At 39.7% G+C, this 16796-nt stretch overlaps 1 protein-coding gene across 2 annotated transcripts in view; it reads left to right on the top strand.

Moving 5' to 3' along the window:
• SGCG (sarcoglycan gamma) overlaps positions 1-16796 on the top strand; it is a 144931-nt gene that overhangs the window by 109162 nt on the left and 18973 nt on the right. For both annotated transcript variants that reach the window (XM_082487294.1, XM_082487295.1), the window contains 2 exons: positions 953-1072; positions 13621-13693. In XM_082487294.1, coding sequence (XP_082343420.1) covers positions 953-1072; positions 13621-13693 — 193 coding nt within the window. The remainder of the gene's footprint in view (positions 1-952; positions 1073-13620; positions 13694-16796) is intronic.

The following is a 16796-nucleotide window of genomic DNA, read 5'->3' as shown; positions in this document are numbered from 1 at the left end:
AATGTAAAAAAAAATCCTATTTCCTTTGAGAATTACTGCCTGGAAGATATTTAACGTTTATGGGAGTAGGCACGGTAAGACTGACTGGGGAAGAAGCAGCTCAGTGCCTCGGTTCTGTGGATGGTCTGTGAATTACCTTTATGAAAAAGTGCAGAAAAGGAGTCTTAACTGCTTTGACTGTTCTCTGTAATTTTAATTCTGAACGTAGATTTAGATGATTTCTATCAAGTAGACATTCAAACTTAAGTGATGTGAATTTTTAATTGATCAGGCGGTTAGAAAGGGGAATATTAAGGCTTTGGTTTCTATCAGCTTACCAAGCCAATACGTAAAGACTCCCTTACACACTATTACTTTAATTTTTGGAGTACCAGATCCAATTGCAAATAGTCTCGCAGCTTTTTGAAACTCTTCTAAGAACTTGATCAGTAACATTTTTAGATATGTGGAGCTAACCTGACATTTGTTATGAAGAGCTGAGGGTCCTGCCCTTACATGGGATGTTTGTAATTTTAAAGAATTTGAGCTTCCCTAATCAAAAGGGATGATGCCGCAAAGATTTTGATAATTAGTTTCTGTGCTTAAAAAAAAAAAAAAAAAAAAAGAGATGATAGACTCATACTGATCAAAGAATCTTAGCAGTTTCAACACCAAGAACAGGAATGTTTGCCTTGATCAATTCGTGAGGGTTTTCCTAAATTCCCTGGAAACCCTACTTGAAAGCATGACTCCAGGCACAGTTTTGAACAACAAATTAGATCATGTAAATAGACTTGTCCAATTTCAGTACTTACAGGGCCACTATCCTTAGAATAGCTGGGTGCTTCATGGTCCTTAATGTACTTAAATGAGTCACTAAATTATTAAGACCACAATTCAAATTATTAGTAATTAATATAGAAAGTTGAAGAAAGCTGATGTAATTATTCCATTATTCTACTGTGCTTTGCAGGTCCTAAAATGGTAGAATTCCACGGTCAGCAATTTCAGATCAACTCGAAGGACGGCAAGCCACTTTTTACAGTGGATGAAAATGAGGTGGTAATTGGCACAGATAAACTTCGCGTCACAGGTTTGTAACAGTTTAAGAAATGCCCAAATAATAACCACAAGAAAAGCACAATAAAAATGGCAATTTTAAATACGTCATTGTGTGTGAACACAAGTTCCGTTTTTTAGGAAATAGAAATCTGAAGATACTCTGACCTTTTTCAATAAATAATCATTAAGAACTTTTAACAGCAAAATAATATGTATATATAAATATGTATATACGTCTGTATGCATGTATTTCATTTTAAAGCCACTACTGATAGGAACTGTACTGGCGCATTTTTTTCTGAGTTATTTAAGGTTTCCAGTGCACAGTGTTAACTGAGGCTGAAAAAATTTGAGATATTCCAATTTCAGTTCTATTGAGTTTTTATTTGTGGAAACCTTTTAGACTCTGATCTTCTCATATCTTTCAAAGTATTTCTGCACTGTGTGTAGCACATATGTCACAGGATGGTATTTGTAATATATTTAAAATGTCATCTGTCAAAAAACAAGTTTGTCTTAGGCTATTTCTGCAACTCACAAAAGTACTCATTTACAAAGTAAGATGTCAAAGTTATCACATGAAAAGCTATTTCCTTTCATATGACCTGATAAAGTCAACCTGCATTTTCCAGGTGTAAGGCTGCATTAAACAGGTACATCAAGGTGTGATTTCTCTTTAACCTGAAGGATCCATCAAAGGAAATACTGACATTATCCTATAACTTGTTTTCAATTACATTTTTAATATTTTTAACCTGATTGCAACTGCGGTGGGTTGACCCTGGCTGGACACCAGGTGCCCAACAAGCTGCTCTGTCACTCCCATGCTCAACTGGGCAGGGGAGCGGAATCATAACGAAAGGCTCGTGCATGGAGATAAGGACAGGGAGATCACTCAGCAATTACCGTCACGGGCAAAACAGTCTCAGCTTGGGGAAATTAGTTTGATTTATTACCAGTCAAAATCAGAGTAGGAGAATGAGAAAGAAAAACTTAAAACACCTTCCCCCCACCCCTCCCTTCTTCCCGGGCTCAACTTCACTCATGATTTCCTCTGCCTCCTTTCCCTGACTGGTGCAGAGAGATGGGGAATGGGGGTTGTGGTCAGTTCATCACACATTGTCTCTGCTGCTCCTTCCTCTTCAAGGGGAGGACTCCTCACAGTCTTCCCCTGCTCCAGCGTGGGGTCCCTCCCACCAGAGATAGTTCTCCACGATCTTCTCCAGCGTGGGTCCTTCCCACAGGCTGCAGATCTTCATGAACTGCTCCGGCATGGGTCCCTTCCACGGGGTTCAGTCCTTCAGGAAGAGACTGTTCCAGTGTGGGTTCCCCATGAGGTCACAAGTCCTGCGAGCAAAACTGCTCCAGCGCGGGCTCCTCTCTCTCCACAGATCCACAGGTCCTGCCAGGAGCCTGCTCCAGCACAGGCTCTCCACAGGGTCACAGCCTCCTTTGGGCACATCCACCTGCTCCAACGTGGGTTCCTCCATGGGCTGTAGGTAGATATCTGCTCTACCATGGACCTCCGTGGGCTGCGGGGGGACAGTCTGCCTCACCATGGTCTTCACCATGGGCTACAGGGGAACATCTGCTCTGACATCTGGAGTGCCTCCTCCCCCTCCTTCTTCACTGACCTTGGTGTCTGCAGAGTTGTTTCACATATTCTCACTCTTCTCTTTGGCTGCAGTTGCCCGGGTTTTTTCCCCCTTAACTATGTTATCCCAGAGACGCTACCACCATCACTGATGAGGTCAGCCTTGGCCAGTGGTGGGTCCATCTTGGAGCCGGCTGGCATTGGCTCTCTTGGACATGGGAGAAGCTTCTGGCATCTTCTCTCAGAAGCCACCCCTGTAGCCCCCCCTGCTACCAAAACCTTTCCACGCAAACCCAATACAGCAACTATCATGTTTAACTTTCGATAATTATTGGTCGTCTGAAATCTTGAGGTCTTAATTTGAATGGATATATTCATATTTTTTCACTGTGCAAAACTACAAATGTAGAAGTAACTATACAATTAGTGTCTCAAAGACAAAGTTAAATTGTAATAAATGTGTTCATAAAATTTGTTTACGCCTGAGGGTTTTATCTTAAGTTTTTTTACTTTTTAACCTAATTGAAATTACAACTTTGTTTAAGAAGGAAGCCATATCAAATAATTATTGTTTGCCCAAGGGATGCTAAACTTTAATAGAAAAGCATGTTTAACAAAGATATGAAAAACTGCATAATTGTTAACTGATTTGGAAAAGGTCTATCTCTGCTCAAAGTAAGTAAAAATCATTCATACACGAGTCGAAGTTGTTATGCTAAAACATGTATTCTGACTTGTCCATTATTAATCTTTACACTGCAAGGATAATTGTTTACTTTAGCAGATATTGTAGAAAGATTCATTGCCTGTTTCTTTTTCACACTGGAGTACAATTCAAAAGCAAATCCATTTAAGTCAGCGCGGTTAGTTCAGTGTAAAATTATATAAGTGAGAGGAGATTCATGCCTACTTTGCTTCAAATTAATTTATTAAAATTGTGATTTAAATGATACTATTAGCATGAAGGATAAATTAGTAATACTTTGCATACTGAGATAATTTTTTAAACATTTTAGATAGAGAACAAGATCAATGTGAAATAAATTTTGAAAAGTTCATACCATAAGAAAGAGACTATCTCAGGCTTAAAATACACAAAGAACATTTTGCAGTTTTTTATGTACAATATAGTGAACTATTTGATTTTACTTCTCCTTATTTATGTGAATTATGAATAGTTCAGTAACAATTTGTAAGAAACCTGACAGTTTTCAACTAAAATATAATATGACAAAGTGAAAATGTCTGTGATTTATGGTATTTCAGGAAAAATGAAAAAGTCTAAGAACAAGCTAATCCAACCCAACACCTCAGGAATTGTCATTTTTCAACAATTTGGTATGTTTGACCACATACTATTGCAGGTCAGACATTTTTTGGCCCATGTGGGAGAATACAATTGTGGCAGACCCTTTCTCTCTTCTCCTAAGGAGAGCAAAGTCCTGGGGAAAGCCACGGTCAGCAAAGCGCCTCGGATACCCCACAGGGTCACAGATGGGTCTAGATGCCCATGTTCGGACAACTGAGTTGAACCCCTCGTCAACACAGTCAATGCAGCCTAGAGTGTGATTCACTTCACCTTGAAGAAGACACCTAGTCATGGCTGACCAAATGCAGTTGTCTACTTTAGCGTAAGCTCAATGGCTCACAGCTCCCTTGAACATAGTGGCTGAGTTCACATGCTTAAACATAAGCACCCAGCAGTGTCTGCAACACCTTAGGGAATGTGAGACACCACATGGTATCACTGTACCTACAGGAGACACTTCCTTTGATCGTGGCAGCTGGAGGCCAGGCAGGATGTACAAGGGTATTTTAGATGATAGTAGGTACATACGATTAGGCAACTAAATTCTGCTTCTAGCTCATCTGTGACACCTACATCACAGACACTTAAATTTAAGTGTGTGAAACTGAAGTTCAACTTTAACCTTCATGACAATTAATGCTACCTGAAGGAGCGTGTACTCCAATTACATCCTCTCTAATAATTATTTCAGTAATGACTTGCATCTTTTGCAGACATTTATTATGATGCTACAGAGGTATTGAACATCAGCATTTTGTTCTGGTAGGGTTTTATACATTCAGTTGGTATTGGTGACAGTCAAACCCACCTTGTAACAGCGTGTTGACTGGCAAAGAGCCGATTGCTTTATAACGATATTGCCATGGAAGAAGGAGTGAAGTCACAGCACTGGCTGGAAACAAAGTTCTGCACAAATGACTAGAGTCCATGGCCATAAGAGTCCTGTTTTTCCACTCCCTCGCCTGCTCTGCAAACTTGCCAACTAGAAGGCTGTCCATAGAAGGGAGAAAATAGGCACAAGTAAATAAAATCATATACAAAAGAAAAATAGTTAACATTCACCAGTTATAAAATTATCGACTACTGCACAAAAAAAAAACCTTTTTAACAAGTACAAATAATAATTTATATATCATGACTGTTGTTTCAGGTAATATTTTGATGATTAATAGATAAGAAATTAATAGAAGGCAGTTGCTTACCCTCCACTCTTCTTGAAGAAAGGCTGGCAAGACAGAGGGGATCAGTACCTTTAGGGAGAAGCATATTATATCACTCTTTCTCCAGTTTACTACTTGTCCTCCTGCTTGCTTGTCTTTCATAATCTCTTAAAATCTCTAAAGATGAGTATTGTCGGTGGTTTTCTAGTGCTCTGTTCCATGAAACGTTTTTTTCAGTTTGAGTACCTAATGCTGAAGTGCAATGTGAAGATGTGTGTTTAATTTAAACACTTCTGCTCAGAAGGTGAGTCAAGTAGGAAACAATTTGAGGATATGAATAAACACTCTGTTAAGACTTTGAAGAGGCAGATAGTCCTTGCTTGATAGTGAGGGGGGGTGTTAATGAAACTTGCTGACTTCAGTCCTCTCATTAAGAAAATTAATATCTTGATCTTGTGTATTTTAGGATTAAATTATGTTATATTTGTAAAAAATAGTATGTAAAAGAGTAAATTTAGTAATATTCATATCATAATTAATGTTATTTATTTACAGTTTAAAAGTAGGTAATGAAGACAAGAAATCAATTTAGGGCCATTTTTCAAAAAAAAAAAATTGGAGATTTATTTTTTTTAGTGTCGTACTGTTCAAACTTGATGCTGCTTGATGTAGAAATTTTCCTCAGAGGAAGGCAAGGTTGCTTGTTTAGAGGTGACAGCTCTAATGCATGTGAATAAGCCTTTTCATTCCTTCTTACGCCACCACCCCGACCGTGCTACCATTAACAGTAATGTTTCCAGTTGGCTTTCTTCCATTAGCCCCTGTTTCCGTGCAAGCGATACTATCTTGGTCACCACTGACCTGTCTTTCAGAGCAGGGTGCCCGTTTTAGGAAGCAGGAGGCCTAAGCTGAATTTCTTCCTTGGCCCAGGAGATGTCCCACCTCTTGCAGTCCCACCTCCCGGGGCAGCGCTCCGTAATGCCGTAGGACGTGTTAGGTGCCCAGCGTGAGGGGACAGCTGGCAGCGAGCCCTCTTCATGTCTGCCAGCAAAGTGAAGGTCCACCTCTGGCTTTGTGCTCCCTCCCTCGTTTCTTCCTCTTTCATGGTTCACCTTCAAAAAGAGAAGCAGAGGGTGAGATCCCCAGAGTTGTTCACTGCTAAGCATGGGCTTCTGTCTCCTCCAGTGAGGAGGGAATGCTCCAGTGACAATGCTGTTTTACAAAGGCATTCAGAAATGTTATTTTTAATTAAAATGCTGTAGTTCTTGGGTTTTAGTGCTGACTCCAATAGCAATACACTTGGGCTTTTCTGGAGAGTTTGGTGCCTCTCTGTTCTCTCTGCCTTGTTTCTGAGCCAAAGTGTTGCGTAGACCAAGAGACCTGCTATCCCAGACCAAGAGACCAGAGCAGATCCCTAAAACCAAGGATATGCTTTATTTCAAACAAGGCTTCAGCAGCCATGATTGCACTCAGGCCTCACAAATCTCTCTTTGTATAGATGTTCGCTCCCCTCTTTCAGTTGATTTTAGCAGGCTCCTCTTGCTGACATCGCGTTGTGTCTATCTGGTCATCTTTAACACATAAAGTCCAAGCCTTGATAGGAATATAAAAGTTGGACTAGAAGAGGCGTCTGATTTATCAGATCACATCCCTTTTATAGACAAGTAGATCATACAATTTCTTCTGCCATCTTATCAACCTACATCTGAAATGCAAACACTATTCGTTTTTATATCACCAAATGTGAACTTATGTCAAAAAGGTGCTGTAGGAGAAATACAAAAGGCTGTATATGAACAGGTGAAATTAGGAAAGCCTGTGAGACTTCTAGAAGAGTTCCCTCCACTGCCATGAGCTCTTCCTTCCTTGTGCCTTGCAGTTCTGCACGTCCCATAGAGCAAGACATGGCGAGGGCACCTTTGGCACGTGGCATCCCGCGTGTGCAGTGAGGTGCCTCCAGCAGCCGGTCAGCCCACTCGTGAGCAGGCTGCAGATCTCATTTTGAGAATGGCTTTAAGTGACCTCAAGACTCAGTAGGGCATTCTGGACTTTAGTTAGAAGAGAAGGAGATTTCTGAGTGATAAAGTTTAGGAATGTTGTCAAAGCAAAGCAATCAGTATCAGAAAACATTACTAGATGACTTAGTTTAAGCTTAAATAATTGAGAAAGGACCTCATGCATAGGGAGGTAAGCCTAAACCTGGCTGACCTCATAAAGTCATATTTGCAAAATAATTCAAATATCTCCTTATTAGTGACTTGTCCTTTTCATTCCTATCGCCCCTTCCCCACTCTCTGTGTCATCTGAAATCATTAGTAATTACCCTTTTTCTTCCAAGTCCATGATAAAATGTTACATCACGTTTGGCCCCACTAGTAACGCATCCCCTCACTCATAGTTCTCTGTTTGCAGTGATGTTTTAAGACCTATCAGTCAATTTTAATCCATTTAATGCATTCCAGGCTGATTTGTGTTGCTCTTATCTCTTAATCAAAATGTGATGTGATGTCGGAGTAAATGCCTATAGAATTTTATGACACTTATACTATTACGTTTATCAGCCAAGCTTGTCATCTCATTTTCAATTCAAAGATATAAATGTATTTAATAATGTCATACTCAGTGATATACAGCATACAAAAAAGGTGTAAGAAGTACAGAAGATAGTGTTTAATTAATATGCTAGAGGACCTTAGTATTTTGTGCTTGCTTTTCATATTCTGCTACCTCAGTTTCTTGACTTTCACCTGATTGAGCAGGAGTATGTGAGAAAGTGCAACTGAATTTCTCGTGTTTTTCCCTGAAGCCACTGGTACAGATACTTATAACCTTTAATTACACTTTTAATCTGTTTTGGAACTAAAAATTGATAATGATGAGCGATAGGAATTGTATGGATTTCTAAAGTCGACAGAGGAATTATATGCAAATGAGGCAGAGCACAGAGTAGAGCTTTTCAGAGTCTGCCCATGCGGGTGATGTCTAATGTGGAGACAAAACCCACCAGCTGAGTTTGAGAGACACTTCTGTTCCTTTGGAAGCCATTATTTATTATTTTGCCAGTGGCAGCAGAAAATACACGTAGCGTAGTTAAACGTGCAGTTAAACTACTAGGCTCCACTTACTTTTTAGTACTCTGATAGTTAGATATGCCTTTTCATAATTCTGTGAATAGCCATTAATGTTACTTCTGCAAAATATTAATGTGATTATTTCCCTCCCTAATTTTTCTAATAATTGAAACCGTATGGTTTACAGCAAGTGGACTAAATAAAAATAAAAAAAAAGTTCATTTGTTGTTTTTTTTTCCCGCATGGACATAGCAGGAAAAATCTATAAAAATGCAATCATAAGACTACATTTTTAACAGCAGTAAAACAATGTAATAGCGGTTGGGTTCCATAGAGCTGCTCCAGCATGCGCTGGCTGTTTCAGTGCTTTCAATCGGAGGACCGTATCTACAGTAATGATGCACTGTAACTTGCAAACAGTTAAGGTGCTTTACAAACGCGCCACTCAAAATACTTCACTGGACTAGAGGCTCTTCAAGAACAGGCTGGGAAGGCGAGGGGGGAGTTGCCCCTCATGTGTGAGAGCAGCGGGAACGCCTGCTGCTCAGCCTTGGGATGGATGAGGAGTGTGTACCCCAGACCACCTGGTGGGGAAGAAGCAGATGAGGCCTTCTTCAGACAGCTGGAAGAAGCCAGGTGATCATTGATACGTCTTTTCAGAACGGCAGTGTTATCAAACGCTCAGCTGTTCCTTCAGACCTTAAAACAAGATGGAAATGGATCTGATATCCAGAAACTGCACCAAGGTCCTCGCTACGTGACACTGTTATTTAGATATCAAGAAATTGGCACAAAGTCAAATTCTACCGCCGTGGCCATCGTCTGTAAGGATGTGCAGCTGTGTAGCAAGACATGAAATTTTAAACTGTGCACTTTCATACGATCGGCGTTTTAAGAACCTATGCAGGTTATCTAAGAATGGGAATTCACTTGTATCTTCATTATACCTCATCCTATGGAATGGTACAACTAAGCTGGTACTGAAAATGGCTGAAAAAAACTAATAACTGTCTAATGGAAAAGGAAATGGATTCCAAACTATACCCAAGTGAAAGAGCGCACCACAGAATGTATGTTGATATGTTGATGCAATGCATGACTAAGAAAAAGGAAGGGGAAAAGAAAGGAAATTTAAAAATGCCTTCCAAGGTCATCAAGCCAAAATATGCATCCACAACAGCGTTTTGTTCAGTCAGGACTGTGCTTTTGCTGTAGATCTGATGGTTCTGACAGGTCTCACATCCCACTGATTTATATCGTGGAGGAGTTGGGGAGTGAATACAGTGGGTTCCTTGTGGATGAAACTGAACTGAGAAATAGGCTCCAAGAATGCATTTACTCCATCAAAATAGCAAATGTGTTTTAAGTCCACAGGATGAGACTATAGTTGGTCCAAAGTAAAATCCCCTAAATCTGTACAGTATGAGCAGCAGATCTTTAGCACCAAGTGTATCACTCTATAAATCCACCCTTTTCAGGTCACATTACCTCCTAACGTAGACAAACCTCAAGACTTCCCAGAACTACAATTGGGAGACATTAAGATCAAGCTATCTCCCCCAATAAATCATGTATTTGGAGTTCGTTCAAAATTACTGACCAGATAAGGCTTTTGTTTGCACAGGTAGTATAGTGACAGTATATATTTCACTGAAATTACAACTCATTCACTGTAATCCAAGATGAAAATCTGAGCGAGGAACAAAGTGAAATGCTTGCTGTGCTAAGAATTGTCAGGTAGGAGATAGTGGAATGAAGGACAGTGAGGCATCCTGATGTATTCTCAAAGGATGACAGTGTCAGAAGAATCACATTTGAGGCAGTCTCTGCTCAAAGAAAAACTTGGATTTCATTGTCACCTCTAGCTGGCAAGTAAACTAAGTCAGAAGTTTTGACAGATCAGCATATCCCTGCAAAGTATCCTCGTTGTATCAAATAAGCATTTTCTGACAAACTTATTTAATGCCTTAGGGGTTTTTTTTCAGCATCTCCAATGTGTAAGGTTGCCACCTCGGAACACCCACCAGCACAAATGCAAGAACAGGAGAATAATTAGCTATGTCCGGGCAGCCATTAGGTTTTATCTTGCAAAATAATCTTAATGCTAATGAAGAAGGGTTAAAGTCCTGTCTGAATTAATGAATTCTTTATTTTCCAGTGTTATATTCATGCCAGTTAGCAGATTCCAGAAAGACTCATCTATTTAAATTAATGATGAGGATATCGACAGCTAAACAAAATTTAAAGAGAAGCTTAGAAATCCATGCTTCCTTGAAGGGGTGAAGTGATTCAGTATGGTAATTCTTGTATTTTGTGCAGTTCTCTTCCATCCAAGGATATCCTGAGAACTTTCCCCCAGCCCTCATGAAGTGACAGTCTTCCTATCAGTTGGCTCAGCAATGTGTTAATTTGTAATGGTGTCTCTTGATGTCACTTTTTTTTCCTTTTACCATGTTCTCTGTTGTTGCTCCCACTAATTTTTATTATCCTTTTCCCATTATATCTAATACCGTCTAATACTACATCTATACCTTCTACACCACTTTCAAATCATCCATTTCTCTTTGTCTTTCCTTGCCTCTGCCTGATTCTACATGTGCTTTCACTTTTTCATCCCAATCCTATCAGGTCTTCCAGACAGAACGCAGAAAAAAAACCCACAGTTTTCTTTTGTTTGCACGTATATTTGCATTTAATATGTTAACTATGATAATATTTAAATAAACATGCATATGCATGCCTGCATATTCACCAGCCTGCAGCTCAAGAGGGCTCTAAGAGTTTGTTTCTCTAGATGAATTCCAAGGCCCTGACTGAGGGCTTTCTACAGCCCAGAATTCTTTCCTGAGAGTAACTGCATTCTGTTTTAATCAAAAGAGCAGCCAGAAGAGCCATGTTGAGTAATGTCCTAGCAATTAAAATACATTGCCTTGCTATATATTTACCCAAAAAGAGATTAGATATGTGAAGCCTTTAAACCGGAGAAGATCACTCAACCTAAGGCCTCCCCAGTTCTGGATGAGTACCTTCACAAAGCCAATAAACAGAAGGTGAGAGACTCCACCCTTGCTGCAGCTGGTGGTGTTGAGCTGCTTTTTTGAGCCATCTCAAGGAGATGGCTCAAGCTGAGGGGCTTGTGTACTACCTCAGCTAGTTCCCTGGTCCCGGTGAAGCTTGGGGTGCATCAAAAAGAGTGTGGCGAGCAGGTCAAGGGAGGTCATCCTCCCCCTCTACTCTGCCCTGGTGAGGACGCATCAGGAGTACTGCGTCCAGTTCTGGGCTCCCCAGTTCAAGAGAGACAGGGATCTGCTGGAGACGGTCCAGCGAAGGGCTACGAAGATGATTAGGGGATTAGAACATCTTTCATATGAGGAAAGGCTGAGGAACTTGGGTCTCTTTAGTCTAGAGAAAAGAGGAATGAGGGGGGATCTTATTAATGCTTTCAAATACTTAAAGGGAGGATGCCAGAGGGATGGGAGGAGTCTTTTTTCAGTGGTGCCCATTGATAGGACGAGGGGTAATGGGCACAAGCTTGAACATAGGAAGTTCCATCTTAACATGAGGAAGAACTTCTTCACTTTGAGGGTGGTGGAGCACTGGCACAGGCTGCCCAGAGAGGTTGTGGAGTCTCCCACTCTGGAGACGTTCAAAGCCCGCCTGGACGCTCTCCTGTGCAACCTGTTGTAGGTGACACTGCTCTGGCAGGGGGGTTGGACTAGATGATCTCCAGAGGTCCCTTCCAACCCTGACGATTCTGTGATTCTTAGGAAGGAGCTGGTCATTGAGTTAGTGATACTGCAATGACTCTAGTCCTAAGGGGAACAGAAATGGAGGTGCTTGGAGAAGTCTCAGGTCCAACAGGGAGGCTCCTGGTGAGGTTGGGTGCCTGCCTATTGTGAGGACAGTTTGGAGCTTGCAGTTTTTGGACGAGTCCTATCGGTAGGGCATACCTTTAGTGCTGAAAATGGAAAGATGCAGAGTAGGGCGCTTAGATGAGGCCTGTCTGCAGGGGGATGAGGCCCCTCTGTAAAGCGGCTCTGCACGCACTGAAGGAGGGAGAAATGTACCACCAACAATTGACCTGGGCTGCTGCCTGGTTCAGTGCAGTTGATGCATTTATCAAGTCAATATTCACTCTGATGAAGAGGGCTTGCTTGCAAACCAAGTTTCCTGCCATCTAGCCAAATACTCTAATCATCATCACGTTATTCTGCAAGACTTAGATACTGCTACCTCCTTCTCTTCTGCCAGCAGCTGTGTTTGGTGGGGAGCTGGAGGGTGTCACTGTGTGGAAACTGGCAATGTGAACTTGCAATGTTTAGGCACTTCATTAACTGCCTGACCGTGATTTTTTTTTTTTTTTTTTACAATCTGAATTGCTCTCTTGATCCTCAGCGCCTAGGGCCTAGGTTGAAAATTGACAGTTGTGCTGTTATAGGCAGCCTGAATTCCTAAATAAGTTAAATGTGCAGGGCCTAAATAAGTCCTTACTTGGATTTATCCTCTAAGCGTTCAGTCTTGCTTCTATTTCACACTCTGAATTCTCAGAGGAGGACCAGCATCCACTGCATGCTGCACTCTGCGCTGTGAATTCCAGCCTTGAAAATGACTTTATTATCATAGCATTTCTTGCACCAATTAACTTAGAATCGCACAGAAAGGGTACACTGCAAGAGTGAAAACACAGGATGCAAAGAAGAGAGAGCAAGGTTAAAAGTAGGTAGGCTACGAAGAAAAATTAGAATAATGACTTGTCACAACAAAGCCGTGGACTCTGATTTTCAGGAAAGTACTGATATTAAGGTGATGAGGCTATATAGTAGCCCTTTTACAGGATGGATCTTATGAACAGCTTAAGAATCTGGAGCCATGAATTTCACCTGAGTTCTGGATGTCCGGGCTTTAAGATATATTTGCCTGCAGCAGCACAAGGCAAATAATCCTTTCGTGCTGATGATTTGCTTTGCCCCGCCTACACGAGTACCACCACACAGAGGGAATCGCTGTTTCTTCCCTGTTGGGATGAAACTACTCTGATTTCAAGAGGTAAACCATCTGATCCCATAGTCATTACCATTTTACGTGCATAAATACCATTTTATATTCAGCAAGTCTGCCTAAAACTAGGGGGAAATCTGTGATGAAGCTACATGCCAGAATTTGTGCTATTTACTTTTTTTTTTGTCCCAAGTAGTTTAAAATTTGGCTGTCTTCAGGTTTTTTAGATTTCAAGAATTCACAACTGTACTTTTACATTACCTGTGTGTTGTGTTGTTCCAATCAATACTGTAATAGTAAAACTGTATCTATGTTTTAGTTGTCTCAGTAATTGTTAATATATGTTTTTGTATCTTAATCTCTGCTATCAAAGTGGCCATATAAATCACTGATGCTATTTTTTTTACATTTGAACTTTTACAATATGGTATTGTTCTTTTTTTTCAGGGCCTGAAGGAGCGCTTTTTGAACACTCTGTAGAAACACCGCTTGTGAAGGCAGAAGCTTTTAAACAGCTTAGGTAAGAAATTATACATAAGTCCATAAATCTAATAAATAAATGCTATTTGCTATAGATATTAACATTTTACTGAACAGGGATTTTCCTCAGCATTTACAGAACCACTAATAACTTGGTTTTTCTATTTTATGTGACGTATTATTGTTTTGAAGGAAAATTATACATTGCACTGCAATTTTCAAATATATGATGAATGATTTATTGCTGATGGTTAATATTTAAAGCCACATAAAATACTGTGGAAAGTTTTTCTGTAAACTTACTGTTTTCAATTTTGAAACGTTTAACTGTGGCTTTTTCTACAGTAGAAGTTGCTTCTCTCCAGTAGGTCATCGACCCGTTCTTAGTCAAGATTTTTAGAAATCTTTATCAATCTGATGAAACAGACTAGTAAGAAAAATTTGGAAATGTGCAAAGCTCTATATAACTAAAAAGAAGTTTGGGGCGAGAAAATCATTATAAAGTACCTTGTATGTTTCAGAGCTACTTAACTCTTGGATAGCATTTCTTTGTGCATTATTCTATGTAATGCTGAGTATCCCAAATTAGTTTAGAATATGTTGGTTATGATGAGGTAATAAACTCAATTTACGTTCTGTTCATGAACATGTTATGTTTCCTTTTATAAGCCACTTCAAAGAAAGATTTGAAACGAAAGAGGATCTCTTTAACAACTATGCTTATGTCCTTTCATACCTTGACAGTCTGCTACTTTCTGTGGTAATTTCTCTTCTTAGTGTTTCTTCTCCAATAGGGATAACTATTAGAGAGCAGCGAAGATGATTAAAGCTCTCAAGTATCTTGGTGACGGAATTTTCAAATCGAGAATGACGAGTGAGAAGGAGACCATTAAGATACTTCTTTTAATTTTCTCCTAGATATTTAAGATTTAATTACAGTAAGATACCTTGCGCTTGCATTTGAAGGCAGAATGAGCTCAAGACATTAGTTTTCACATGTCGATCTCCACTTCCAAAACGTGTTTCTTCTACTGTGGTAGAATTTGGATGTGACAGACTTTGACCAATATGTAGGATTCTGCATTGTGGTGAACATTGTCTGGGTTTGGAGGGAGTGGATTCATTGTGTTGCTAATTTGTCATTTCCTGCGATTATCTCAATTTTGATAAAATAGGACACTGAATTTTGTAATTACAAAGCCAAGAAGCTCTCTGCAAATTTTAATTGGATAGATATCAATTTTTGTCTGTGGTTGTTACTTTGCTTCAAATGCATCATCAATTAATAATGTTTTAATAGGCTTAGAGCTCACAGTTTTATCCTACAGCCATTATTCTACGTTACATTTTAAGTTCTTATCTGCACTTTGTTTAAAAACAATTACACTGTTCCAGACTACATACAACTATTGCAATTATAAATTTTTCATCTGTTTTTGAAATAGGATATCATTTAAAGGAAAACATTGAGATTAATTCAAAGTGGTTGTTAAGTTCTCCTGCATGGATGAGTTTACCTCGTGCCTTATCTCTTTATGATTTTTACCACGTCAACTATAAGCACGTGTTTCAGTCTAGGAGGTTGCTTTGTGTCAGCAGAGCTCGAGTGTAATAGTTAAAATCCCATTCAGTTCTGTCTTCAGTTAACTTAAAATAGCGGGAAATGCAGATTCTTCCAGAATTTACAGAAATTATGCTAATAATAATTATACTGTCACGGAAGTACCTACATGGCCACATTAACACTGACACTTGTGACTGACATTAATATCTGATATACATCTAGAGCTGCTAAAACAGCTGTGATAGAAACCGAGTTAGCTTAACCCTAAGAAAAATGCTGAATATCGGGGCATGAAGCTGTGCAATGAGTGCATCACTTGCTCATGTCCTGGCTGGCTCTGAAGACCTGAAGCTTACTCAGAGCAGTTCAAAATGCCTCATTCCTTTAATTATTTTTTTTTTTTTGCTGTCTTTACCACCCATAATCGGTGTCAAGTCTGAAAGCAGAGAGGGCAATGATTCCATGGAGGGCTTCGGGGAAGGATCGAGAAGCAAATGCGTTTGTCTGCAGTGCAGATGCTAAGTTAAGATGTAGACAGAGAAGAGCATTTACAAAGCTCATACTGCTAAAAGGTTATTTTCAAGGGTAACCTTAAACGTCAGTGTAAACAAAATTCGTGCATTCTGTTGTGAAGGGCCTGAGACACCTTTACCAATGAATGGCAATTGTGTAATGCTTTATAAATAATTCTGTTTCATTCCACACTGTTAAGTATAGTGAAATATTCTGAAAAGTATAAATATACTGAGAAGTGCTTCAATATGAAAATTTAAAATGCAATTTTAAGTATTACTTTTCTATTTTAAATTTGAATATGCTTGCTTTCCAGATTGTCAAGTTATAGGTAATATAACCTATTTGCTCACCTCAAGCCTTATCTCCACACTTTCACCATCTATTAATCTTTTGCTATTTTTCCTCTATTTTTCCTTCAGTGGTTCTGCTGTGCCATGTGAATGTGATATAAAGTGCCACGGTATGCAGCATTAAATATAGGGACAACCGCTTCAGGAAAACCCATCCGCTTCAAATGTAGTTGCATGTTTCAAGGAGCTGACTGGAAAGCTGTTAATGCTCGTAACTTTTCGGCTTGTGTCATCTGAACGGAGGCCACAGTCATTCTCTGTCATTCAGATTTAGGGCAGTATCGCAAACAAAGCTGACACAAATGGCCTTCTGAATTACACATTCTGCTGGCTTACCTGTCCAAAAGCCGACTTTCAAGATAGACCGCTTTTCTGGAGACAGAGAGATAAGCGTGTTAGAACATATCTTTTTATAGCTAAGTAATGGAGACACAGCAATGCAATTATACTGTGGTCAGTAACTGTCTTTTCGTCCTGTAATTTGAAAGAAGTGTGTAGAGTCCTTTTCAGTCTAATGGATGGAATTCATGACTCGCCCATAAAGAAAAAAAGATGTGCTTGCACTTACTTCCAGCTGGTAGGGAGAATTATTATTAACAAAATCTGCATTTCAAAATTGAAACATTCCTAGGTTCAAAATAACATTGCCTACTTTTGAATTCCTTTCCTGGAGTTCTTCTCTCTACGTAAGATACCTAGTTTCCATTTACAAA

Source organism: Vanellus vanellus (genome assembly GCF_965231255.1).
Source record: "Vanellus vanellus genome assembly, chromosome: 1".
NCBI lineage: Eukaryota > Metazoa > Chordata > Aves > Charadriiformes > Charadriidae > Vanellus > Vanellus vanellus.
Note: the sequence above shows the minus strand (reverse complement) of the source record. Positions and strands in the feature narration are given on the sequence as shown.